This window comes from Amblyomma maculatum, chromosome 9 (genome assembly GCF_055883805.1).
Source record: "Amblyomma maculatum isolate TAMU_Amacu chromosome 9, ASM5588380v1, whole genome shotgun sequence".
Taxonomy (NCBI): domain Eukaryota; kingdom Metazoa; phylum Arthropoda; class Arachnida; order Ixodida; family Ixodidae; genus Amblyomma; species Amblyomma maculatum.
Window position 1 is genome coordinate 11,127,623 of NC_139352.1, and position 27,870 is coordinate 11,155,492.

At 43.0% G+C, this 27,870-nt stretch overlaps 2 protein-coding genes, 1 long non-coding RNA gene and 1 other non-coding gene across 7 annotated transcripts in view; 3 read left to right on the forward strand and 1 right to left on the reverse strand.

Moving 5' to 3' along the window:
• The first annotated feature begins 47 nt into the window (after positions 1 to 47).
• LOC146178280 (uncharacterized) lies at positions 48 to 13,632 on the forward strand. Of its 4 annotated transcripts, none has more exons than XM_084578085.1 (3): positions 48 to 690; positions 6,497 to 6,590; positions 10,394 to 13,632. In XM_084578085.1, the coding sequence occupies exons 1-3, from the start codon at positions 615 to 617 to the stop codon at positions 10,614 to 10,616; spliced, it is 393 nt and encodes a 130-aa protein (XP_084434211.1). In that variant the 5' UTR covers positions 48 to 614; the 3' UTR covers positions 10,617 to 13,632. The 4 variants fall into 4 exon arrangements, 1 of the variants encoding a protein (XP_084434211.1); XR_014700584.1 differs by lacking the exon at positions 48 to 690 and adding an exon at positions 963 to 1,121; XR_014700583.1 differs by lacking the exon at positions 48 to 690 and adding an exon at positions 964 to 1,121 and having other exon boundaries at positions 6,497 to 6,666.
• Positions 52 to 193, forward strand: LOC146178281 (U4 spliceosomal RNA). The gene has a single exon (XR_014701003.1). It is a non-coding gene; the product is annotated as a U4 spliceosomal RNA (small nuclear RNA).
• Positions 13,633 to 13,680: 48 nt separating the features above from the next.
• On the forward strand, positions 13,681 to 26,437 carry LOC146178282 (uncharacterized). The gene is made up of 2 exons (XM_084578107.1): positions 13,681 to 15,825; positions 18,446 to 26,437. The coding sequence occupies exons 1-2, from the start codon at positions 15,312 to 15,314 to the stop codon at positions 18,760 to 18,762; spliced, it is 831 nt and encodes a 276-aa protein (XP_084434233.1). The 5' UTR covers positions 13,681 to 15,311; the 3' UTR covers positions 18,763 to 26,437.
• Positions 15,849 to 27,870, reverse strand: part of LOC146178283 (uncharacterized) — a 34,915-nt gene continuing 22,893 nt past the window's right edge. Inside the window, exons 2-3 of the long non-coding RNA XR_014700593.1 lie at positions 19,107 to 19,184; positions 15,849 to 15,917 (exon numbers count right to left, since the gene is read on the reverse strand). This is a non-coding gene — a long non-coding RNA (uncharacterized LOC146178283). The remainder of the gene's footprint in view (positions 15,918 to 19,106; positions 19,185 to 27,870) is intronic.

Consider the following 27,870-nt stretch of genomic DNA (forward strand, 5'->3'; position numbering starts at 1 on the left):
ACTTTTGGTGGTACAGTGGCATGGGGTGTGATCGCGAGCCCTGTCCTCGTCAGCTTTGCGCAGAGGCGGTGTCGTACCCAATGAAGTGTAAACTGAGGGGCGACTATTGCTAGTTGAAAACTTTTCCCAATACCCCGCCGAGACGACGTGAAATACCGTCGGCTATGGCAATTTTTGGCAGGCCCTACGGGGCTTCGTATAGAAATCAAAAGAAAGAAGAAGTCAAGGGTCATATTATACAGCACCCCGTTACGTGCGCGGCACGGGAGCTATATGTGCTGCCCAATGTGCCGAAATGTGGGGCGTTGTGTGTTGCAAGGCATGGCACGGTAGGTGGTGCGTTCATACGGGGATTCGTTTAGAAATCAAAAGACATCAAGCGCCGTTGTGCGTAACTCCCCGTTACGTGCGCGGCACGGGAGGTGTACGTGCTGCCCAATGTGCCAAAATGTGGGGCGTTGTGCGTTGCACTCCGCTGCAATGCGCGGTACGGGAGGTGGTGCATACGGTGCTGCCCTTTGTGAGGCTGGTGAAAAGGAAAGCGTCCGTGTTAGAAAAGCTGCTGAACCACGGTAGGCGCCTCGTGCACTTGCAAGTTGTGGTTGTACACTACGATGGGAGTGAAATGGCGACATCGGGTAGCTGACCATAATATCTGGTTTCAAGCGATCGACTATCCTGAGAGATACGGTTGGTGCTTTGGTGGTTTATTTCGCAGGTTTATTTCAGTTACGCACCCGCCGGGGCAGCGTCCGGGGCTACAGTGGAAGTGGTGGAAGGTCCAGGAGAGCTGGGAATTAGTCTAATTCCGTTTTCACTTCATTATTGGTGCATTACGTTTCATCGTGTTTCTTTAAAAGTTCTGCTAAATAACACAAAGCCTAAAAATTTTCAGTACGTGTGTTAAGGTGCTGTGGCTACATCTTCAGTTCTTTTTCTGTTTTACGAAGTTTCGTACACGGTATGAAACAGTGCCTCTTTGAGTTCAGGAGGCACTGTATGAAACCATGTGCGTGTTTACGATGGCGACAGCGGGTAGCCGTACAACGGGCAACAGCAACAACGAACAACAATTTGCTAGCTGCTCTACTAATCCCTGCAGAAGGCCCGAATCTTGACAGGTTCGTGTTTTCGGTCGTGCGTTGAAGAGCGTTGCAGAAACAAGTTCGTGTTGTTACTGTGTTTGGAGTGGTTTGGTGGCGGTCGATAACGTATCCCTTGTTTGTGGGCTTTCGGCTCACCGAGACGATGTCTGTGACAGTAGTACAAATGAGCCTGCTTCAAACGTGTAAGCAAGGCTGTGAAAGAAAGGTTAGAAATAAAGATAAACGCCGGGTGGCGCGTGCACAAAAGTTTTCGGGAAACTTTGCAATGTTCGCTCTTGTCCAGCTGCGCGCTGCGGTCATGAATGGGTTTTCATGTGCATGCTACTCCGAGCTGAGCCGAACCTGAGTGTTGCGGTTGTGTTATAAGGTGTACGCAGTCGTATTTGGTCAAAGCGTCTCCTCGTCGCGTCAGTCAACCAAAACAATTACGAGCCGGTACGTCACTTGGCAAGAAATGTGGCTCCCTGTTTTGTCTCGACCTTGTGCAGTAATTCTACTAATCCCGAAATTTAAATACTGCTGTTTCCGCTGCTAAGAGATCAGAGCCGCACTTGTTTAAATTCAGTCGCCAAATGCATGAGGGGCCTTCAATATGTTGACATGTTGATGCTTTGCTCTCTGACTTCGACGCAGGATGTTGAAGGGCATAACAGCCAGTCAGAGTCTGGGAAGTTTAGCACTCTAGAACAACCGTCCCCCCCCCCCCCCCCCCCCCCTTTTTTTTTTTACCCAGACGCTCAATTAAATTGCGCGGCCTGCTAACTATCGCGTGCACTGAAATTGATGTTTAGTCTTAATTCCATGTCGTGCCAAAGCTATGGTCACCAAAGTGAGCGTGATAACGTGTCATTCTAGCTTCTGCATGCGGCACTGTGCACAAGAATGTTCTTGAGGACTTTATATGTGGCTGGATATTTTGGTTGTTCACATCAGAATGCAGCCTTTGGTCATTTTTGGTTAATATTATTTTGGACAGACGACTTACCATTTAGTTTTTCCTTTCCCTGATATAATGTACTATTTCTTTAAAGTCAAATTTACTTGTAGTTTATTTACAAGTAATCAAAGCACAAATGGATGAATTTAGAGCTGTACTAGCAGAAGCAAATGCTGTCTGCACTTGAAAAATTGCAGGGTGGTTACTGTTGTGTAATGAAAAACTCAATGCAAGCTGGTAAGATATTTTCATTTTTACCGTATCAATGTAACGAATTTAAGAGTGTCATATGTGTGTGTAATATCAGTGTAAAGAATTTGAGAATGTCAGATGTGTGTTCGCAGTTGTCAACATATCTTTCTTGTATATATCTCTATGCATGGTCAGCTGCCGCTTGATATCCGAAGCAAAACTGTCATTGAGCGCGAAAGGTGGCCTAAGCAGCTAGGTGCACAGATTGTATTTATTCTCCATACAAAGAAGCCAAGAGGAAAACTCAAGCGGAAGGTAGAGGGTAGACAGTGGCTAGGTGTTTGTAGATGCCACAGCCTGGACCTGCCAGCCATCTCAAGTGGCTGACCTCGCTTTCCCTTGCCAAGAATGTGTTAAATAGTGCTTCTCTCATTGTTTCCTGGAGGGATGCTGAGGTCACTAAGTGCACATTTTCTTTTGGCATGGGCCATGCACCCTGTCGTGCTCCTATTTCTATGATAACCACCTGCCGATTTATGGTGGACCCAAGTTGCTACTACAAGGTTTGTGGCAGATCTTGCGCATATTCTAACATGATCAGCCATCAAGTGTACAAAGTGGTGGAGGCAGCTGGGCGTTCATTCTGTTGTTATTCTCCAGACAAAAGAATGCAAGAGGGAGTAGAAAGAGAATATAGAGAACTAATGAGGTCCTCTACCAAAGATGTCACCCATACGCTGTGATTGTACTCACTGTTGCAGCACCAAATGCATGTGATATAAATAAGGCATATAACACTGTGTGTTCTTCAGCACTACATTTTACATTAACTATAACTATTGTAATGGTTACTTGACTGTTTCGATCAGACTTAACCTCTTCGCTTTTTTGTTCCCTGTGAACCACATTTATATTTAGTTACGTGTTTATTTTACTGCTGTTTTGTCTTCAACTTCCTTGGAATGTACACCACTCCCCTCTGCAATGCCTTTGAGCCCTGAGGGTAATGAAATAAATAAATAAATAAATAAGAAATTCAGGGCTCCAGTATTGAAAACCTGAGATAAACAGATGTCACATAGTTGGTACCAAAGGGGCTGACTGGGGCCTATTCGAAGCAAATATTTTACCTTCGGAGCTGCGACGAAAGGCGAGTGGAGAGAGAGTGGCTCATTGGAACATGCTTTCTCGACGGATTTAACATTGCTTGCAGCAAACATTCGTGCAAATCTCCTACAAATTAACAAGTTTGGTTTGTGCCTCTTGGATGAAGAGATTTAATCGTTCTACAAGTAAGCATCAGGTGGCACCACCGAAATCGGCTGCGCAGAGGCACCAGTTAAGCAAAAGCTGCATGTTTTGGGTTGCTGATGCAGCAGATGAGATGGATTTTGAATTAACTCTGATTGAATCAGGCAAGGGCATCATCCACATGTGGAGAAACACTTGTATGTCATCTCTACTACGTCAAATTTAGCTGAAAATAAGTGAGGTGTTTAGCTGAGAAAAGTGTTTTACAGTATGCATTTAGTGTTGCCACAGTCGGTATAAATCTTCCTGCTCCTTCACTGCAGTGCCTCATTCTCTTTGTCTTTCACTCCCACCTTCAACCCATGCGGCTTATGCCAGCCTCTCTTTATGTCACTTATTCGTGTTACTCAGCTATCGCTGGCAAAGTATGAAAGACAAATGATGGGGCTGTCGGGCAAAAGTACAAGCAGAAGTTAACTGCTGGAGGGTGGGGATGTTGCCGTTTGGTCGTCAACTGGACGAAAGAAAAAGACAGGCGTCACTTTGTTTGCATGTTGACAAATGCAATGTAACTGCCGCTTACCTTTCACAGTACCAAGAGCATGACGTTCATGCAACAGTTTTGTCAGTGTTTTTGTACATGCAGCAGAGCAGCTTGCTGAACCCTAGACGAGGGATGACAGCAACGCTATGGCAGCGGACGCGTGGTAATGTGTGTGTGTGTGTGGGTTTATGCAATGAAGCCATAAATGAGGAAGAGTACAGCTTACAGTCATAAGATTAAGTTGTCACTGTGGGCATGTTCTTGTGCAATGTGTGTGTTATCTTTAAAAATGGTTGCCAGTGTCCATCAGCTGTGTGCAAAATAGACCGTTTATTTATTTGTGGTAACATCAATGCCCGGCTCGTGTGCTACACTGGGGAGTGGTTTCATGACATATTCAGTACATTACAACAAAAACAGGCAGCACAGGCACACATACGTGGTTCCAGTAGAAAATTATTATACAGTGCAAGTATTGCTGATTTGAAACACCAAAATGTGCTGTTACAGCATTTTTTTTCAAGTGATTCAATGTCTTTTATTGAAATTACTGCCTCAGGAAAGTGGTTCCAATCCTGAATTGCTAAATTGAGCATGGCAGGAGAGTGAGTAGTAAAAAATTATGGTGTGGCAGGAAGAAGACCTGATTTTATTTAATATTGGTTGCAAATGCAACAATAGTAAATGAGAACATTAAATTTGAGGCACAGGACAACAAAGAAAGAGGCCTGTATTTCAGATGAGGATGAATACGGGCTGATTGGTACTTATTGAAGAAGAGAATAAAACAGTGCTATGGAAGAGGGGACAGACAGGACAGCGCATGTGTTTGTCTATTTCTTGTCCTGTCTTTCGTAGTGCTGTTTTATTCTCTTCTTTAGGCTTGTATTTGTTTGCGAATTTTCAGTTCTCATGCCCTTCCTCTTTGTTCACAGCACGGTGGTCGTTACATGACACTAATTCATGATGCCTCTGTACAAGGTTTAATCTTATTGTGCCAGGCTCGTGCCAGGCTCTTTGCATCCCAAGAAACCCAAATATTCCAGTACAACAGTCGCCACCGCGATGTCCACTACACCCTGGATTTCTCATCTTGCTGTGGCTCCCGTGCCGTCAAGTTAGGTTGTGTGAAAAACTTTTGCCCCGTTACAAAGGCCCTTACCGTGTTTTGCGCCCCGTGACCGACGTCATATACGAAGTTGAATCTCTGTCTCCGAAGTCTTTGTCCACAGCACCACCCTCCACAATAGTGCATGTGTCCCGTCTGAAGCCCTATTATGCACATTCTTTTTCACTAACGTAGAACGCACCGGGACTGTGCTTTTCCTGACAGGGGTAGTGTTACCTAGCGGTATTCACTGGTCATGCTGAGGATGATGAAGTGCGACAGACTCCCAGAAGAAGACGACGCTTAGGGTGGTGAGAGCTGTACTGTCAACGTTAGTTGTGCAGACAGCTTTCAGACTGGATCTTCCCCGTAACAATATAAATGGTTGTGTTACTCAACCTCACTCGAACTACTACAATTGTTTGCTTTAAGCTAACATTAATTTACTGTATTTGTTTCTTTTTTCTTGGTGCAATAAAAGTGCTAGCCACAAATGGTCCTTTTAGTCAAAAAAATGGAAATTGACTAACACAAGCCTTATGTGCTCCATCAGGAATGAAATCTGGTGGCAGCGTCCAGAAAAGTAGCCCTGCATAATCTGTGTACAGTTACGTAATCACAGTAGTCCTATAGATTGTCACTGCTGTATTACACACAACTATTACCGCTCCTCCTCAGTCCATCATAATCCACTTAATTCATTTCAAGCTTTTGCATTCACAGCATCTAAGCAGTCTTAAGTGCCCCGCACAGCTTTTCTAGTAATGCTTATGTAAAACGCATTGGTTTAAATTGCGGAAATTTTCGTTTGCTTATTATGCCTTATAGGTTATAAGACAAAGATAGAAAAATGGTGTCAAAGTCTCCTAAACTTCCTACCTTTCCATCTGATGTGATCATAAAAATATGTGCATTTTTATTTATTTTTTTAACAAATTCATGCCTTGCCCACCTTAGCAAGTAACTGCCCTAAGTGGGTGATGGCATTGAAGAAACAGCACTTCACCAGCAAGTGGTGAAAATGTGGTGCCTCCTGGTACAAAGAGATGTGTAAAGTAGCTGTGCAATGGTGCACCATGCTTCTGTCTTGTGATTTGTTTTTTTTGTTTTGCTTTTTGATAATCTTCTTTGACTGAGTGTTACTCCTACTCAGTAGCTAGCTGACAACAGCATGCACATCAGTAACACTGACCCTTTTCGGTTGAAACAAGTTTATCTTTCTTCTCTTTTAAAACTGGGAGGTTTGGTGAGTACTTGTGTGCTATTCTGTATGCTAGTTCCAAAAATGCATACCTGATCATAAATGGTTAGAGTGGAAAGCATATAACCTGGGTTTTTTCTAATTTACTGTTCTGCAGGTTCCACCACATATGACCGTGACTCGGCGAACTCATCTGCTGGAAATCTAGCAGCACCTCCCTTTCCTGCAGTGCCAGAATCATGTGCAAAGAGGTCCACTGTGCCATAAACGTTTGGCATCATCTGCCAACTGTCAGGGTCGTTTGCTGTGCCACTGTTGCACCTGCCGGTTTGGCCTCTTTGCTTGTCATTTTTCAGAGGGGCTTTTGCTGACAATGGTTAAGGCCCCATTCTGAACCATGCAAGTTGAGAACTAAGAACACTTGGAAAATTTAAAATTACCTATGTGTCTGAATGAACTTTGCATTGTATTTGGAACCAAGATATGAATATTGGTCAATGTGAATATACTGGGATTTTTTTTTTTTTTTTTTTTTTAACCAAGCTTCTTATGTTAGCTAAAGTAGCAGCTTTGCCATAAATGAAATGCAAGAAAGAAGATGGGTATGGAAAAAAGCGAACTCACTGAAATAGTTGAGTGCTGCAAGGAAAGCAAAGATGGAAAACGGGTGCAGTACTGGGGAACTACACTGAATAGTGGTGGCACATTGGTGACGGTTCCTACTACTGCTTGGGAGGCTTGGCTTCTTTTAACTGGCGTGCTCGTCTGAAGCACTATTTGGTTAGAAACCACCATATCTGTAGGTTCTGTATTTTAGCATTACTCTCTGCGTTTCCTTTGATGCAGCTATGGGCCCTCCTTGGTTGTAGCAACGGTTTGAAGTTGTAGTATTTAGTCGTCGTAGTAGTATTTTAGAATTCCCCTCACAGTGTGAGGTAATGGTGCACATTATAACTGATGCTTGGGCAAGTTGGTATGCTATTGTTGTTTGGAGCCTGACATACTCATTACCACCTTCCGAGCAATAAACATCAGTTGAAAGTCAGCGCCTGTCCGTGTATGTCTTCCTTCCGTCCTTCTCCAAGTCGCGCTGTTCTTAAAAATCTTAATGGTGCAAGCAGTGATTGTCTCCTGGTGGCCAGAAACTTGGCTCCTTTGCTCTTGTTTGAGCACTGATGTGTCTGTGCACATATTTGTTCAAATGTAACTAAACTGAAATAGTATTCACCATTTCCTTGGCATTTAGTTAAAGCTTGTCCAAGAGCCCCTCGTTAACACGCCTGTGTTTATGGCAGACAATAGTAAATGCAGCACGCTATTGGCTCCTTTTTTTCGTGTGTTGCCTAGTCAAAATTGCCAGCTGTGGTATGTGTCTCTGGGTAGCAGGTGCATATGTGTTTTCTTACAGACAGCTAAAGGAATGAGTGATCACACTAGGATTGGAATACCAGGCTCTGTTTACTTTTGTCCATTCCTAAACATAAAGAGGGTGAACTTTGCATTCATTCTCCTGTCTGACCAGGGTCCATTTTTCAGGGTGCTAATGTAGAAATTCGTGTGTTGTGCATGTCACCTGTGTGCGCATTTGTGCACGCTTCATTTTGAGAACATGTTGTTTGGTTGGTTTGTGGGGTTTAACGTCCCAAAGCGACTCAGGCTATGAGAGACGCCGTAGTGGAGGACTCCGGAAATTTCGACCACCTGGACTTCTTTAACGTGCACTGACATCGCATGTTGCTTTCAATACCCTTGGAATATATAATCTCACTGTTACTATGATTCACCACCATCTGTGGCAGTTCATGAAATTAATTTTGTCTCCTGATGTGCCTAATTCCTATGTTTTTGCTTTATGCGGTTGCTGTCATTTCATTTTTTCTTGCCTGTCAGGTTTTTGTATGAAAGGATTGCATGTTCTTGCTTGCTTGTTCATTATTTCACCTTACACCTTTTTTTTATACAAATTTTTTATATTTTATGTTTGTCATGGTATTTTATTTTGCAATTCATTTTGTTGTTTTACTCAGTTAAACAGTACTCTGTTTACCTTGAAAATTCTATGTCCCTTATTCACTACAGCGTAGACCGCTTATAACATAGGTTACGGGGGTTGCAAAAATTCTCACTACAAATGGTACTGCACTGTAAACCAAAACATTATTTTTTCAGGTCCAAAATACACGCCAGATGGATAGCTTCCCTTTCAAAAACTGCTTATTAATCAGTGAACAAAAAGCAACTCAGTAAGTCCGCTGCACACTTAGATTAGTCTTAGCGTACCATGCGCGGTGTGACCGTGAAAACCACCGCGTCCGCTTCCGCAGAACTGCATATACACTTGTTATAATTGTATGCCCAGTTTTTCAAAAGTGGTCGCACTAACCTCCACAGTCACGCTGCACATAGTAGGCTAAAGCATCCTTGGCTCTTTTCGTTTCCACAAAGAATTAAGGCGTTCCAAGACCTTTTGGTCGCAAGACAAGCCTTGAGGTGAGGGTGAGGCTGTGACAGGAATTCGCACTGTCATGGCAGATCATGATATCAAAAAGAGTAGCAATTTTGCAATCTTGTGCAAGACGGTAGCAACGCATAGAGACTAAAGGAGAGGAAATGAGTGGCCCGCGCTTGTGTCGCACCCTAAACACATGATGTGATGTGCTGTGCCACGCAGGGAAGCCGGCGCAGCGCATTAGAGTGCACTTGCTCTTCCGTGATTTCACCAAGCAGATTTCAAACCGCACTATAACTGCTATTTCGTTTCGTGTGACCACATAATAAGCAGTATGACTTTACATAGAGTTTTATAGCAGGCAGACCGGTGGTCGGCAGAAAGCACGTTATAACCGGTCCTACACCATAAGCGATTATGCTGTAAATGGTCTCCATTGTACTCCCTGATGTTCCATAGGATAAAGTGTGGCAAACTGGTGTACACTCGCTATTGGTTTCTTCAGAAGACACATTTCATGGTAGCTACAATTGTTTCACAAATGTGTTTACATTTTCGATTCATCATTTTGCATGTCTCGAATAGGGGGATTGAGACATTCATAGATATTTACACTAAGGGCTTCCTGGGTAGTCGTGTTGCTGAAATGTGTGCACGTTGCGCTGGCACAGTGGAAGTGGTAGCAGAGGTAGTTACCAACAGTCCCAGGTGAAGAAATTGACCTAGTGTAGAGGTCTATATTTTAAGAGACCTGCATCACAAATGCTATTGCTAGTGTCACATTTTTACTGTCCTCCATTGTTTTTGTTCCTGCTGCCTTCGTGCATAGCCTTCCACAAGGTGGAGCTACGGCCCTAAAGCAAAACCGTTTGTTGTTCTACCTTTTATTAAAGGTTGTACATTTTGTACGGTTGTTTACGTGTATTTGAACTTTAGATTGGCCTTGTACGTTAAGGAAGTCTCCGAGTTGCTGTAGCTTTTGACCCAATTGCAGACTCCACCACCATCCGTTAGTGAATTGCTTTAGTGCAGCAGCACTAACTGCGTCATTTTGAAAAAGTTGTGTCCGGCTGAAGTCCCTGGCAGCTGATAGCTGGCAGGTGACATGACCAGGCGCAGTCTAGTTGATGGATTGCATGATGTCACGAGACCACATGACATGGCTGAGCGGGATGACGGTTTCAGCTAGGGTAACTCCTTGTATACAGGGGAATGAGATAGGTATTGAACCCGGGAGCCTCTAGTCTCAAATCGGGCATGCTAGCTTTAAGCCACACAGGCCCATTTTTGCGGTTTGGTTACAGCGGTACTTTATACCTCTATCAGATGGGTTTTCATCTAATTTGACAGCTTACGACTGTATGCTTATGAGTATGTGTGAGATTATAAAGGTTCAAAGTTTAATGAGGTAAATAAAAGCCTAACAGAGGTGAACAAAGCAAAACCGAGGTAAGAAAATAACCAAAGAAAAAATATGCTAGCACGCTGAAGTTGCATTAAGCTCAGTCAAGTAAGTTTGGAGCCATTTTCTTCAGCATAGTCATGTTTTGGTGAGCTGACTGACATATTTTGAATTGCAGTGGCGGTCTCTATTCTGTGGTGCAGGCCTGGCTGCTGCTTTTCTCAAGGACTACCTGACAGATATTCCAATGGGATGTACAGCTTGATACATCTCATCTGCATGGAGGATAGACAGAAGGCAAATACTTGCAAACGCCCGCATCAAATCAGTGCATCCACTAAGAGCTTTGGGCACCAACATGGGCAAGAGGTTGTCCCTCTGCTGCGTGTACCCATAGTCTTTCCTGTGAATGAAGACGCCCCTTGACCAATGCCTGCAATTGCACACAGGCAAAAGGCATTTTTGATGTCACTTTTGTTCAGCGGCATTTTCATGTGCGTGCAGTCATCCACACACTTGTCTAGAGCATTCAGATGGTGTGCTACATTGTGCTAAGCATAGTGCAGCTTTCAGAGATAGGAAGTTAAGCACGGTCTCCGAGAATGTGCATACATGTAAGGTTGTTTTGAGCGCTGAGCCACTCGTAAATAATACGAGTGTATTCCCTAGTGTGCTGTCCGAGCACTGTAGGCAGATGTATCTAGAGTGCTCAGTGGGGTACCATGGAAGGAAGAAGTCCACAACTGTTTTGCCAGCATTGGTTATTGTATATCATTCTATTTGATTATTCAAACAAGTTTATTTTTTTACATTTACATTGAAAATTATTTGAAGTGAATTGAACATATTGAGGGCTTCTGAATGATGTCTCAATGCCGCATACCATCTGGCAATGGTCAATATGTGCAGGATGAAAAGTTCAGTTTTGCTAAACTGTCTATTATTGTGGCAGAGTTCGTAGTGTTATCACACTTGGCCTCTAGGACTGGATGATGCAGCAGCGCTAAGGCAAATTTAACATCCTCACCTGATGCCCGGTCTCGGGGGTCCATGCCTCATATATTCCGTCGCCTGTCTCATGTCTGTAGGTTTGGCTGTAGATTATTCTATTTCATCATCAATGGGAGCAGGTAATTTTTCTACACACATAACTTCAGAGTCATTGAGTTAAAGTACCAAATTCAGGCTGCAGCTCCTTAATGGAGATTGATCATGTGTCTTTTAATAGGCTATAGCTTCAACTCCATAAGTTATAGTACTGTATCACAGTGCTATCACTTCAATCTTTCCCACTATTGCACCTTTTGTAGGAATATTTGCAAAATTAGCAAATATTAGTACAAATATCGTATTAGGATTTAGCTCAGTGTTATCATTATTTGCTTTGTATTCGATCCATATTTGATTCAGTAGCCAAGTTACATATATTTGTATTCAACTAGATAGCGGAGGTATACTTTTGTGTTCTATTCAGTGGCAAAACTACTCTGCACATGCCTACTGGGCACACTGTCTCTGTTGAAAGGGCATTGTGGTTAAGGGGACCAAGCTAGGGACACATGCAGCTTACGCCAAGGAGAAATGAGATACCTTAGGATTTCCCATGTAATGTTCTTTGCTGTAGTAGCTTTGTTGGCAAGAGACATGCCTGCATGGTTGCTGTCATGTGCGTGAAAGGATGCTCTGTTAGAAGCTGCACTAGAGAACTCAACCGAAACCTCATGCTGTCCTATGGTATGTTCTTTTCAAGAAAAGGGAATATCTTTTTGTGCTTTTTATTTACTGACTGAACAGTTCCCTTATCTGCATTCGGAGCACTGTAAATACTTTATTCACTGCAAAAGGATCTTCATTCTTGATGTCAGTACCTGAAGCCTGCCTAGGACCCTTTTCTTCGCTTGTCTGTTGTTGCAAGAAATGTGAGCTTGGAAAGTTTTGTTTGCTGCAACTGTAACAGTGCCAGTGGAAAGCTGTGATAAACTTAAGGCCTACCCATAAGCGGTGCATCATTTCTTCTGTCCAAGTTTAGAGACCTTCTCCTGCACTCGGTTCATAACTTAATGCAAAGGCAGTGTTGCTGGTTTGATGCCCTTGTTTCTTTGCATTTCGTGAGAAGAAGAAAATTTATATTGCTTGTTCATTTCATCTTTTATTAATTCATACCAGTTACAACTGCAAGCATGACATTATTTATTTAAGAATTCTCTTGTTTCAGCCGGCCTGTTTTTCTGCTGAACTCTTGAATTTTGGCTGTCTTGATGTCAAATAGCATTTTATCAGTCATCTGACATTACTGTTGGGGCACCTTTGAAGGTGTTTTCATTTAGTGTGTGTTTGTTGTACTGACAGATTGTTGTTCAATGCTGTTTCACCTGCTGCTGCAGGAACTTCATTGCCTTCTATGTGAATATAACTGTGTTTCACTTGACACGGGAAAGAATTGCATATTGGTGCTACTGTGTAAATCATGTATAGGTCGCGTGGGAATACAGGTTGACCCCCTTACCTTTAAGTGAAAAAAACAAAACAAAAAAAAAAAAACAAGAAAAAGAATTGTCAAAGTACGTATATTTACAATATCGGCTGTGTCCCTGCATCACCGGATCTCACTCCGAACTCTCAACGGGGTTGTCGGAAGACTACTCTTTGTCGCTCGCTACCTTCCACAGTGTGTCATCTAGTTCCACCAAGTTTATGCAGCATTTCCTGAAAGGTTGCACCCAAACAACTGTTCTTGTCAACATCAAACTGCTCACTCTCTTCTGAAACACCAAACTGTCGCTGAGCGTGCAGCCATGTTAACTTTCGCTTTGGCAAACACCAGCTTTTTTTTTTTTTTTTTTTGTTTTTTTTTGGAAAGCTGGTATAAACTGCCTCCGCATGCTGCTATTCACTGCTAAGGAGTTATATTACATTATAGGTCGAGCAAAAGAGCATACGCAAAGACAATTGCACCAGGGACTAAAAAATGCAAGCGAGTGCAGATGTCCATTCAGCTATAACTGTTTGTTCATGAGCAGGCACGTCACGTGTTACTAGACTGTGCTTCACATTCTGCTAAAGACCGCTATATAAGACGATGGGCGACATTTCTCGACTTATATTTCAGCTTATACAGTATTTACCATTGATCACCTATGGTGCACTTTCGTTATGAATGAGCAAAACAGTTGTTTGTAGGCAATGCTGACATGGCAGAAATCCAAATGCTGTGATTAGTTCCAAATGTCTTCGCCCTTGTGATAGTGCCCTTCATGTGTCTTCAACCTCGTGATGGTGCAAAAAATGTAATTATTGCTTGCCAGCAAATATATGTTTCCACGTAACTACAAGTGTCATGCTTGGAAACAGCTTTCTGTGACTGCAGCAAAAACTAGGCAGGAGAGACAAGACCGTGGTTTTTTGTCGCTGTGTCTTGTAGAGTATTGCTCGGGTTAGAGGTGCTGTGGGATAAAGGGGGGGGGGGGGGGGGGGTAAATAGACAACACAGGGTCGCTAGGGCTGAGGTACCCCATTTTTATTGGGATAGGGATAAAAGCCCGTCACACCTTCCCTCTCTAAGTATAGTCATTTCCTTTTCCTTTTGAGCAAACCGAAAGCTGAAAATATGTAGCCGGACTCATCTGGAATATTTCTTGCTGATGATTCTGTCTTTGTCTTGTTATTCTCAATGTACTCTCTTTGCTTTTTGATGATGCCTTAAGAAACCGTGTTCATTCTACATTGGGAGGTTTAGCAAGCACATTTGTTATCAAAGTTAAAATATTTTTATTTTTATTTGCTGGTGCCCTCATGATATACTAGAGCCGCTTTTCTGCCTGTTGTCCATTCTCTGCACATGTATGGGAAATGTTTGTTCACGCCAGTCTTCATGTGACATTGGTGTGATGATGCATTTTACAATCCTGGATTGCTTGTGATGGCATGTTGTTTACATGTTCTTAAGAGAGTGAGTAAGGTTGATTGCCCACATTAGGTTTTTATGCTTATGTTAAGTGAAATTTTACGTTAGTTATTTTGAGAACATGGAATTTGTGCCATTTGGCCAGGGTTGTTCAATTGCTACTGTATGTTTAAGTAGCTTGAACAGAAGATGCAGAGAATAATAACTGACTTTTTTTAATTGATTTTTCAATACTGCAGACCATTTTGGCACAAGAAGTCTGTAAGCATTAATATACAAAGAACATTAAAAGTATATAGAGAACAAGAACGGTAAGAACTAGCAGAAACTAAAAATTGTAGAAATAAAAAGAATATTCCAGTTCTGCCTCAAAGTGACAGTCTTATACTGATGGATGCAGAGTTCTTTTTTTTTTTTTCTAATTTTTTGTGTGAATTCTAGTTTTCATAGAAATTAATAGGAGTGTTAGTGATTGGGTGAGTTCTGGTATTGAGAGGCTTCACGTGCTTAGGAAAGCTTAGGTTAATTTATCTGATGAAGCATCGAAAAAGGACCTAAGCGATCAATTTTTCAGTCTGTTTATGCCTTGTAGACATTCTTTTACTGCTCTTAATCAGGGGTAGTTGAACTGTCCTGTTTATATTTGAAGGATATCACACTCATTCTGTTTACAGGCTGTAGTGTTTTTCTCAGATGCATAGGCCAATATTATGTGCAATGTCCAGCCTAATCGTTTATGAACATTGTAGGCTAAAATTTTTGGGCTTGCTTCTGCAGCTGTAAGTTTTCATGTAATTTCCCATAACCTGCATGGTGCAGCTGCATTGACTACTGAAGAATCAGCTGACCAATTTAACTGATTGATAAGAATGACACCAAAGTACTTTGTTTTATTGGGCAGTAGGTAGGAAAAAGTACTGCAAGTTTCTTTTCTGGTCATGCGCGTAGCACTTTTCTCTGTATTTAGATTCATGCCCCACCATATAGATCGTGCATAATATAGAAGCAACCTCTGACATCGCCATGTTAACGTGAATGGAGAAAATATTTGTAATTTTAATACATAATTGTCTAGTTTACTTTATGATTTAGGTAACAAAAATGCATATCCATTAAAGTACACACCTGTTGTATAGACACAGCAAAGCTACCTATTGGAGTTGTAAGGCTATGGCTGTGATAAGTGGCAATTTGTGCACGATGTGAATGATTAAAACATGTCACAAACAGAGCAAAGCCGCCATGCTAACAATGGTACGAAGCTGAAGGTAAACATTTCTTTTAGCACTTTTCCATACATCTTATGGAGGCACGTGTATCGTGATAATAGAAACAAACATGAAGAAATTTCCAACTTATTTCACATGCAAGTTCCATATCAGGCTGGTGTTGGCAAGCCTAGATTTTCACTGCAGAACTTGGGCCATTGTCACGATGCAGGCCTGGCTGCCCCACGTCACAGGCACCGCAATGGGGAAGGGCCTTCAATGCTTCAGTGCCCTGTGTGCCCTTACACCACGGTTCACCGCACCCACATGAGGGACCACCAGATGTCCCACACTGGAGAGCGGCCACACCAGTGCAGTGAGTGTGGCAGGTGCTTCGTGCAGAGGAGCCACCTGGTGAAGCACCTTAGAACACACGTGGACAAGAAGCCATTCCGCTGCCAGCTCTGCCCCTTGGCTTTTAGCCAGAAGATGACTCTCAATGGGCACATGCGAACTCACAAAGGTCAGAGGCTGCTTCGTGGTCGTTTTCATTCAGCCATTTCTATTCTTCTTGAATCTATGTTGCAGCAGAATCTGCAGTAAACAATGTCAAGTCTGTGGCAGAGATAGAAAGAACAGCAGACATGATAGATTAGTATGTTATAGCTGAACATCTATCAAAGCCAGATCCACTGTACAGTGAAAGCGCATCAATTCAAACTGTACTAGTACTTGGTTAGGCCAACCTTCCATCTTTATAGAAAAAGCTCATTAATTTGAACGAAGACATTCTGTCGCGGATAAATAACTACATGCTGCAGCTTTTGGGTGGCCTGGCACCTGGAACATGACCAGAAAACATGGTCTCATAATAGGAAAGCATATTATAAGGCTGCGTGCCTCCAAAATGGGGAGGAAAAATATCGCCAGGTAAAACCATGGAAGAAAGCCAAACCAGCGTACTGACTGGCACTGCGGCAGGCAGCGCCAGAGAGTAGTGATTGGTGGCCGTGGCGGCATCTGCCTGCTCTCTGTTCCGCATGACCTTCAATACTTGCTACTAAATTTTTATGAATTCGACCCTCTTAATTTGGAAAAAATGGGTGTCTCACTGTCGGCATAGTCCCAGCCAAAGCCCATGCAAGGCTGTGGCATCGAACAGGCGCTAGGGGTCTCGCATCGGTCATGTTACGCCCAGGTACAATTGGCACGGTAAGCAATTGTCGAAATAGCACTCTTCATACTTGAACTGCATGTTGCGAAGTTGATCGTGTACCTCTGATATGCACACAACAGCAAGCATGAAGGAACACGGACAGCCTCGTCTGCAATAATAGGCCACTTAGTTTCGGCTAACTTTTATGAGTTTCCCGCCATTCACAGCTAACGGATAGCAATTGCGCAGAATTTTAGACGGCCATTGGCTTTTGCCGTGCCTCCATCTGCGTGGTTCCTCTGCTGCTGCGAAAATATATGCTCATCAAGGACTGTTCAGTGTGTCGTGCAGTGAAGCTTCATACGCAGTGCAGGCAGATATTGAGGGGGCAACGCCGCTACCATGTTGCATCGTGAAAGATGCCGGGGAGGCCAAGCAGTTCTGCTTTGATGCTTCCGACAGTGGGCATGCAATGAAGCATTGATAAAAATGTAAATAACAGCTATTCTCGCACTGCATCTAAAAAGCAGATGACCATTGCCCAATTTTTTGCCAAATAAAATTATCAGAATGCAAATTGTTCTAGTCAGTTTATTTGAGGTCACTCAATAATTGGAACGTCGGATAATTCGATTTTTTTTTCTGGTCCAGTGGATTTTGAATTAATGAGTGTTTACTGCAACGAGACCATACTCTATTTGCATATCAAGTTTTCACCTTTCCTTCATCAAAAGTGCTGGGGGCATCAGTCCATTGTGAAGTAATATTAAACTCGTGGCACCACTATGTAAAGGCTGCCCTCTATTCTGCTAAAGTGTGTTGTTGCAATTTTGTTTCTGAATTTTTATACTTCATGACATCAAGAAATAGGCAGCCATTTTGCTCAATGTGTAGATTCAACATGAGCATATCTCACAGCAGCAAAGATGGTTTGAAACTGAAACTAGAACTAAATTCCACTCGGCAGCAATCTGCAACACAGTCCTCCGACATCTGCTGCTGGCGAAGGGCCATCATTCTGTACCATGCATTGAGCTACTTCGAGAGATTTTTGAAGCTACCAAAATCTGCTGCTGCAAGGTTCATGCAGAAAATAACTTATTGAACACTACCTTAAGTATTGCGAGACACCCTCCCCCTCCCATTACCCACACGCATGATGCGAGTAAAAGTCTTTAGACTTTTGGTCTTGCCACCTAAATTTCATTTTTCAGCCTCCTTTTAGCAGTAGCCATTAAAGGCAGTTTTAGTGGTTCTATGATGTCTTTGGTGTAACAGGGAACAAACAAGCTGCAAAGGGAAGTGACACCATTTCTGTGAAATGGTGCGAACTAATGTTTGCGGCACTTGCACCTTTGCATATTAAGGGTGAGTGGCACGGCCAACGATGAGCTGACCGCTTCACACAGCTGTCGCAAGTGTGGCAGCTGGTTTTCAGTTCCTCCCTCATTTTTTTTTTTTCTTACAAAAGCTTTGCATTCAGTGAATAGCATGGAGGAAGGAAAACTGAGGAGGGAGCGCGCGGCCATACTCTTGCAGCCTAGTCATAAAAAATAAAAGGGAGCGAGTCGATCTCCACGTGATTAGAGCATGTGATAGCGTGCGGTGATATCTACTACCACTGCACATCGCGCACGTGCGAATTGGCGCCGCGTAGGGTGTGCCGCGTGCGCAGCACTGGGGAATCGGCGCAATAACCCATGCTCGTCACAGCAGACACAGCCACGTGCCCGCGCCAAGGCATGCGCTCATTAAAACATACCTTCATCAAAACATCGGGACAGACTGGGAGAGCGAAAAAACGGGGGAGGGAACAGCTTCCTCGACGCTTGGCTTGTGAAGGCTGGCCGCGTGACGTCACGCTCCCGCCTAGTTTTTCCTTCTTCCATGGAATATAGGCCCTTCATCACCTGAAAGCAGTAATATATCTATGCCTCTGCTTGTCCTCGGCACCCTTTTAAAGTGCGCACAATCCATCGTGGTGCAGGCTCAGCCCTTGTACGTCAGAGACACGGCTTGCCAGCCAAAGAACAAGGTGCTCGCAGAAAAGGAAAGCATCTGTGCTCTACCTGCGGCTACACCACGATGTACCCCACCCACATGAAGGACCACCAGAGGGCGCATGCTGGTGAGCGACCATACCACTGCAACGTTTGTGGCAAGGACTTCGTGCAGCGAAGTAACCTGGTCAAGCACCTCGGCACCCACACGGGCAAGGAATCGTTTCGCTGCCACGTGTGTTCCGTGGGCTTCATTTGTCAGGCGAGCCTCACACGGCACATTCGAGGGCACACCGAGCAGTGACCGTTCCTGGTGTCTGTTATGTTTGATGGCATTTGCACACTGGTTTCTATTGAAGGACTAAGGAGTACACCACCTCGACATAGTGCTTTTATACAGCTGAGGCCCGCTGCCAGCATTCAGCAATATCGCTGAAGTCAATCACTGTACTGTTTCTCGTAGTCCTTGTGAAAGTCTCTTCATTAAGGTGCGCAGAAGTGTGTTATTCGGTAGCAGCTGCTTTGAAATGTCTTAACTTGGCAGCATTTCACCCAAGAAGAAGTTATAATGACGCTTTCTCAATGATGTGCAGAAACTTTTTCTGTAGTCCATACACAACAGGCCATAGTAGAACGAAGAAACATTACCTGTGAATAGACATGCCAGATGCAGTGGCGTCGCGAGGAGGGTGCAGTTAGCACCGGGCGCAGCGCTTGGGGATGCAGCTGGGCAGTTAGAGAGAGGAAGGAGTGGGAAGCGAAATAAATAATTTTGTAAAGACACGAAAGGTGCGCATTGGTGCCACTGAGGCACTGACTGGCAATAGTGATCTTCTCGTAGAACGAATTATTCTGTTGTGAGTTCTTGAAAACACGTGTATTAGTTTATGCCAGAGACTCCACACCATTTTAACGTTGGACCAGGCCTGCATACGTGCGTGTACCCTGGAAACACCAACATTAATGCGATACCTATCGGAAACGCCTGCGCAGGAGCGTGTTAGATGTCACCCGTCGGTGGCCGCGCCACTGCATCGCCTCTTTTAGTGTATGTGTAGTTCACTCTCCTTTCCCAAGCGAGGACCGCTGGCAATATGTCTCTCGCAGTCTTTTGTCTTGTTCGTTTATCTCCAGTCTCGCTCGTCGACCCAGTCACAATCCACCTCACACTTTCAAAACGCCGAAAGGCATCGAATATCTGTTGCTCAGTGGAATGGCAAGTCCGATCACTAAAGTGGAAGTACCACATAGGAAGTTGCGATCCAGTGCTCAAAACGCCGCCTGCGCCTCCTCACAAGGTACGAGTGACCCTAGCGACGCCACTGCTTTACTGTATTTACTGGGCTACTTATACACTCTATTTACTTGTTGTTTTTCTCGCCTTTTGCTTTGCTTTTATACACATGCAAATGCTTAGGCACTGCTAAGAGCTGCTTTGAAAGGCCCAACAGAAGCTTAGTGCCATCTACCTTGATAATTTTCTTGGCATGATGAGTTCATTGCTTTCCTCGGTTGAAAGCAAATTAAAGTGTTACATTTCTTGTTTAGGCTACTTGTTTTTTTCTTTGCATTGCTAAGCACTTTGACACCCCTGTTCTTTTTTTATTTTCTTTATTTATTTATTCTGTAATAGCATTAAATGAAAGCATTACTGGTGAGAAACAGAGCTGACTTATAAATGTTGCTTTACCTTTTTTTTTTTGGTTCAGCAATATTTGATCTCTAGGGTTTCATATGAAACATGGCATTACGTATAGGTTCTTGTTACTCGTTTATTCCGCTTACTATTTTGCAGTGTGCTAGGAGTGTACTGCAACATTTTCTTTTCTGTTCACTGTTGCTTGTAGTTGTTATTATGACACTTTAGTTGGAAGTCAATGATTGTCCTGCACCCATTGTGTCTAACGCGAGTATCTTCTTGATATTCATTCAGCACCTCACTGCTGTCGAAGTAAGGGTGTCCCTGTTACATTTCAGATGTTTGCCTGTAGTCAGATTGTGTAGCAGCTATTTGCATTTATTCTTGCTAGAAATTCACAGAAGTATTCGTCCCAGGTGTATCTACATTGCAATGAGAAATGTAGCAGTGTGTTTGCATTAGTATTATTTGACCAGTTGCAGTTGTGGCAGCTCTTGCACATATTAATTATATGAAAAGATATTTTCACTAATTGGGAAGCTGCATAGAATGTAACTGTTTCACTGATTTAACAATAAGAGATGTTACTGCTTCATCACAAGTATTTGTCATCGTTAAATTATACTAGTTACCAGTGTCACTTTTCGATAAGCATCTGAACGGAAGAAATGGGCTTGGATTTCATAGGCATGTTTGGAAAATTGTATCACCTTGACGGCTCTGGCCTGACCTTTGTGTGGAGTAGTAACACAGATTAAAACATTAAAAAAAACATTATGCATAATGCATAGTAAGGAATAATGTCAGGAATAATGTCAGGATGTATGTACCAAAGTGAAGCCTGGAGGTATTGCATCTGCTGTTTCGTTGTTGATGCCCACATGTGGTGGCTTGACATATTCTGTCTCTAAAAGTTGTCTGCAGTGGTGGGTTGTTATACGTGTTGTAAATAAAGAGTAAGGATTAACTCCACTTTAGTTTCTTTTATGGTTGTGAAGTTTCATTAGCTTTTTTTTTTTTTTCCATGGAAATTTACTATTACAATTCAAGTATATTATTGTGCAGTAAAGCCTTGATGATGTGACTTAGAGGGCCACAAAAACATTTGTATCATCCAGAACAAACAAAAACTTTGTTTAGAAGCATGGGAAATGCATTCTTGCAGTTCTGTTTACTGCCAGTATGGTTTATTTAATGCTGCATCTCTCTCATCTCTGGCAGCAATGAGCACAGCTCACTTGCATATAATCTGTAGCTGGCGAGGAGGATGTTTAAAACAGCTGAAATCCTGCGCATTGTACTTTGTGCAATCTAGCAAGGGAACTTTATGAAGTCGTACCATCTCAAAATTGCATCAACTATGATGATATGTATTGTTATGAGCGAGGTTTATCGGCTGGAGAACAAACGTCGGAAACCAGCCGAGTCCACTTGTGAGTCCCAGCACGAGCCGCTTCATCGTGATCCTCATCTTCCCCTTTCTCTATTTCTGGGCCTCACTTTATCATTGAGGTTCTACTTTATGAGCAATTTTTGCTGCATTACTGCCTATGCCTTAAAATACATCTTGTCTGAAACTGCTCCAGGCAGGCATGCTTATTTTGTGCCAATCCTTCTTAAAATCACACTGGTCATATCGTACAAAGCCCATCTCATTGATTCTTCATGGTCACAGCAGCAGCCTAAGAAAGAAGAGAAAAGCACATGTGACGAGATCTTGCTGCTGACAGTGGTTACTTTTCGGTGATATTAGGACTGAGGTAAAATACTTTTGTTTTTTCCGTTTTCATTTCGTTTTCTACGTTCATAGCAGCACCTATAATACTGTTAGGTAGCTAGGTTATTAGTGCTTATAACCTCTATACTGTCATGAGACCACTAGTTCATTTTCCGTAATGTACTGTGGCAGTTGTCAGCTGACAAATATGCTTTCTGGCACAATTTTTTCTGCTGACATAAGCTGGAAGGGTGAGGGCTTCATCATTTGCTTGCTAACTTGATTAAAGGGTTGTCATTTATAATTACTGGTGTAACTGACTGGCGAAATTATAAATTTTTTTTTAATGTTTATTTTCTAGTGTCACCATTTTAATCCTCTGGAGCTCTCCCTACTGCTTCTTTAACATACTCGCAGCTTTGGCCCTTTGCTTTTGTGGGACTGCATGATTTTCTAGTTGAGTAGACAAGCCTAAAGTATGATAGCATTCCCAGGATATGGAGTCAGAAACGCATGCACACATTTTTTTGCTGCTGTATGCATTTTAAGTAAGGTTCATAGCTTGGTGTCTCTCAGCCATGAACTGTTCGCAGCGACAAATGTTTGTGTCAAGTGTACTATAACTTGCTTGCCAAAAACATTTGATCTCACAGCTTTATTGTTGCGAACACGAAAGCAGTGAGCTTAATACTGTGTGTATGCTATACTTTGTGGCAGATTTCTTGGCAGAAGGCATGAAACTGTGAAATCGAAACGCACCCCGTCTTTATATATAGTGGAATGAAGTCCCTGAGTGGTAGGGGAATAAATGTATTCGGGCTTCTCAATAAATATTTTATGTTGGCATTATTTATTATTTAATGCATGTTTCTAACGGTATTGATAACTTTTAAGAATAAGAAGTGACAAAAAGAGTTTCGTTGATTAGAATGAATTTGCTGGGCATGTCTTTTGGCAGCACCAGCGATCAAAGAAAAAAACTGCATGAAGTAAAGTGCGCCAGGCACACCATCGTGCTGTGTCTTATGGACACACACATTGGACAGAGTTATAGATGTTCCACTCCTGCAGCTTTCCTTTCATTGCCAGAACCAAGTGTAAGTAGCGCCATGACTGACTCAAGTGTAAAATCGGAGCATTTTGTACATTTACTATTCCATCTCTTTATCTAAAAGAAACTTTCACTTAACGTGGTAGTTTTATGCTTCACTTTGGTGCTAAAATGTGCCACCTTCTCTGGTACAGACTTGGTTGCCACATGACTGAGCTCGCACAGCGCAAGGCATCTGCTTATACGCAACCAAGTCTTGCAAAGTGTCACTAAAGAGCACCCCTTGCAAATGTCTGTGCCATTTCGTTGACTGGGACTAGAGAGTCCTTCTCAGTGTCCACCTGGTGACAGTACCCTGCAGCTACACAGACAAGAAGTTGTCGTCGGACAGTTCTCTACTATTGCTTGAGCATCGTCGGTGCATGGCAGCACCAGGCCTTGCTCTTGCAATTTGTTCACCGTTGCTGTATCCTTCTTGCTATGTGCGGGTGATTGTGAAGCTAACAAAAGCTCTGTGGCATGTGCATTGCTATGTTATGCACATTAACTTGTGTTCAGCCTTTGATATATAAAAGAACTATGGAAACTGGTTCGTCTCTGAGTCACTAGTATCTTCTTGGTGCAGTTTCATTACGGATATTACAGCCATTAGAATGCAAGTTTTGTCGCAAATATTTTAAATGCAGCCTTTTCAGTGAACATTTTAGTGTGACCTAGTGGGTGCTGTAACTTTGCCCCCATGATGAAAACAGGAGGTGTAAGAATTGTGCATGCACCATGTGTACACAGATGCGGTCCTATATCGGTTTAGTGGGTTAAGGATGTGCATCATTTTTTTCAGTGGGTACAAGCTTACTTCTCATGGGATGCTCAGCATCTCTGTAGGTGAAATGCCTGGAGGAATAGGTCTTTGATGCTGGATTAAACTCAATAGCCACAGTACTCTGGCCAAGCTTCGCTGCACCATTGAAAAGGAAGTGTTGTGATCAAACATTGAGGGAGACTTCTACTGAGCATTGGCACTGGTGCTCTACGCCTTTTTTTCAAAACGCCCTAGTTTTTTTGCTTGTTGATCATTGAAAATGATCAACATTGGGGAGCATTGCTGGAAGAGGGCCCTCTGTGGTCGTGTGAAAAAAAATTGCTGCGGCATGGTGCATGGAGAATGGGGGTGATACATGGCTCGCAATACAGGTAGCATTTTTTCTCTCCTGCAGTGCAGGTCATTTGACTGGTGGTGGGCACACTGGTGCCTTAAATGCTGTGTGCATGGAACAGAGCCACAAGTTTCGCCCACGTCACAGCACTGATCTCATTCTTTTCCAGTGGTTAGTCTCACATTTAATCTTGCCCTTGTTGGTATTGGCTGGATATCTCTTGTCTTGTACTGCATGTGTGCACATTTTTTGTTTGCATTTTTTATTGTTATCTTTTATTGTTTTTATCTTCAGTTAGGCTCGTGGTGTTTATTCTGATATGTATTACACAATTTGCACTTGCTCTGCCCTCCTGTGGTTAGTAGGTTGCACTAGTGTGGTAAGTCTTTTTATTCGAATACTAGCTTTTGAAGGTCATGCAATGCAATTCTTCACACACTTACTGCAGCATTAGTTTCATTTTGCCTTCCAGTCACAGCTCATAGAGCTAGAATTGTTGTGATTTTGTTGGCATTTTAGAGCACAATTTTTTGGCTCCCGTTCCTGGATTGCACGTCGTCATTATTGTTGCAGTCACTGGCACAGCTGTCAGCGTAAGAAGCTACCTGACAGCCATGGCAGATAGTAGCAGAATGGAATGCCGCCTGCTATGGCTAGCAGGCGGTAGAGTGGAGAGATGAAAATCCCATTTCACATTTAGAGTGAGGGTGAGTGGCAACAAAAGGCTTATGCAGTGCGGCAAGAGCGAAGGAATGTGCAGCTGCAATGAGGCTGTCATGGGGAGAACCCAGAGGGTGGCTGAAGGATGCACAACTGTAAGGTGGTGCTGTGAGAAGAAGCTGAAGAGTGACTACTGTAAAAGCAACTGGTTATGGTGAGAACACAAGAATGTACGGTGCTGCGCAAAAGTAGAGACCACAGAATTTTACAAAACTGTACGCAAGCATTCTCAGACGATGCAACGGGTATTTTCAAGATCTGCATTGGGTACTCCTTATGATATACTTGCCTGCTTGCCAGAGTACCTTTGTCAGGCATGCATTCTTTTTTTTTTTTTCTGTTTTCTTTTTTTTCTTTTTTAGAAAAACATCAAGCGTAGCCGTTCGCTTGGTCTCTCCACTTTTGCTCAGCAGTGTACCTATCGGAAGAGCGAGAATGAAAGAGACAGGATTGGGGATGCAGCTCGAGACTGAAGACGGCAGTGGCAGAATACTAAATGGTGGAAGCGTAAGGTGGAAAGTGGAAGAAGATGGTGCATGGGTGGCAGGAAAGAGAAGCCGCACTCAGTTTAGCCTGGCTGACGCTGAATAGTAATGCGGGAAATCCCGAGCATGCCTCTGGCATGTGGAAGTTTGCAGGTCACATGGATTGCAGGCTTGGAGGTGACACAGATTGCTACCCAAGTTTGCAGTCCAGATGGGAAGGATAGGCGTGAATTGAAATGAATATCCTTGGATCCCAACTCAAACATGCAACCCTTTGGTCATGCAGGTATGTTTGGATAGATGGGTTAAAGTGGGGCCTTATGTCAGGTGGTATTTCACATAATGTGGTAGCTCACGACAATGTTATGTTTTTGTAAGATAATAGACACTAAGTGAGTGGCAAGGTGCATGTATGCAAGCGTGTATTCAAAACGGGAGCCACAGGTAGGGTTATTAGCGCAGTAGCACTTTACCCGTTAAAAGCTGAGCTTAAGGGACCATGAAAAGCTTTTTACTAAAGTTATAAAGTGCACACATAGTATTAGTACTCCATCAGTCATTTCTACAATGTGAAATTTTTTAACTCTGCTTTACTAATATGAAAGATATTGTTACTAATGTGGAAGATATTGGCATTCAAAAATGATGCTCCTTCTCCCCCATCAACTCAATGCATAAGTGCGTGCTGAGTTGAAAAATTTATTATTTTTTTCTTTGTTCATGTTCATATTTTACATATTTTATGCTGTATTCCTGCCATTAACAGTATGTGAACATAGTTTCTACATTTTCGCACCTGAAGCAGATATTCATCTATTGACACCTTCTTTTAAAGATTCGGCTTGCTGTGTCTGTATCTCTATAGAGTTGTGGGGCCACCACTCCCTTTTACAAAATAAGTTGGAATTCACTGGCACGCAATAAAAATGCAGACACATTTTCTCTGGTGGTGACTCAGTGCTGTAAGGACATGAGTGTGTGTTTATTGCTTGCATATTTTCTAATTCTCTTTTGAGTAATCATTCTCGCTGTAATTTAAGATGAGGCGCACTGACGGAGTGTGATATGTTGCATATCTCCCTTTCCTTTCTTCTTTGTGTGCTGCCTGTCATATTGTGGCAGCCTTTGTTCATTGTTTGGATTAAAAGTATTTGACTCTCTTATTTGCTCTGGATTGACTTTTATTTTCTGGTTCTATTGCCGACCTATTTAATTTCACATCGCCTGAGATCCTCTTTTTAAACCAGTTTAAAAAAGAGACTCAATGATGACAGTATCTTCTTACTGTGAGGTGTATTGTGCACAATTGAGCTTTACTATAGAGCACAAAATCTTCATGATGCACAATCTGTGGTCTGATGCCTAGATGCAGCATGTGCCTGCAGATGCTTGATTCAACTTCTAATTTAACTTGCTTGTGGGGCCTCGAGTTAGTGGCCAATAAGAAACACTATGCATCCACTGGCACCTTGTGTCCAAGAGACTTTTTGTTGTTTTTTTTCCAGTGGAACATAGAAGCACTGTTACTGTTCATGAAGTCGCAAAGTACCTCGGTTGCAAGTTTCACCCACATTTCTCAGGATCGAGATCCTTTTCTGCAACTCTTGACAGCATCTGAGCAGAAAATGTTTCTGAACTGTATTGCAACGCCCTCCCTTGTCTGGTGCAGGCTTGGCAGCACAGCTCACCAGTAGGAGGAGCCCCTGTGGCAAAGTGCTGCTTCAGAGTCTGCCGAGCGAGTCCAGCAGATTTCATCTCTCCAAAGAGAAGGGCCACAATAAGGCACACGCTGGCAAGCACTCGCATTCATGCATCCACTGTGGCATGAACTTCGCATACAGGAGCCACATGGTGGACCACCTCACAGTGGCGAGCAGCTGTTTCATTGCCACCTGTGCCCCATGAGGTTTACATTGAAGTGAAGCCTTGATCAGCACGTGTGAGCCCACGTGGACGGAAAACCATTTCAATGTCATATTTGTTCGGCATCATTCACACGCATAGATGACACGAGGTGCCACGAAAGGAACAAGCATGCAAAGCAATCCACTGTGTGATGGTATAAATTTATTTGTTCCTGTTGCATAAAGCTCTCTCTTCTAATCTTGGAAGTGCAGGAGACATACCTTCTCCATATTCTATGCAGGTAAAAAGGTGTCAGTGCTGCAAAAACCTGCATTAGTGTACTCAACAGGAGCTGCATGCTGTATACTCAAAAATTTTAATGCATTACTATTGGACATCCCATTCTATGAGAAAGCCGCCAGTATCATGCTAAATGCAGATTGGCTGACTTCACACCCTTTACAGCAAATCAGTTTCACCTTGAGGAAAGTCCCGGGTCATGATCCGTTGGGTGTGATGATGCACCAAAAGCTCCAGGGACATAGGAATGAGGGAATGTGAGGAGAAATTTTGTTCTTCTGTCAAGAAATGTGGTTAATTAATGATAGAAATTAAGAACCGGAACTCTGTGAATGCATTATATCTCTATACAACAGAGGCACTTGTGGTCAACATGTGCAAAGCACTGTATGTCATTAGATTGATAGATGCGTAGGGTCAATTACAAGTCAAGAATGCAGCAGTGCACACCTCTCGAAGGACACACCCAAGCCAATGGCGTCAGTTCTCGACATTGCT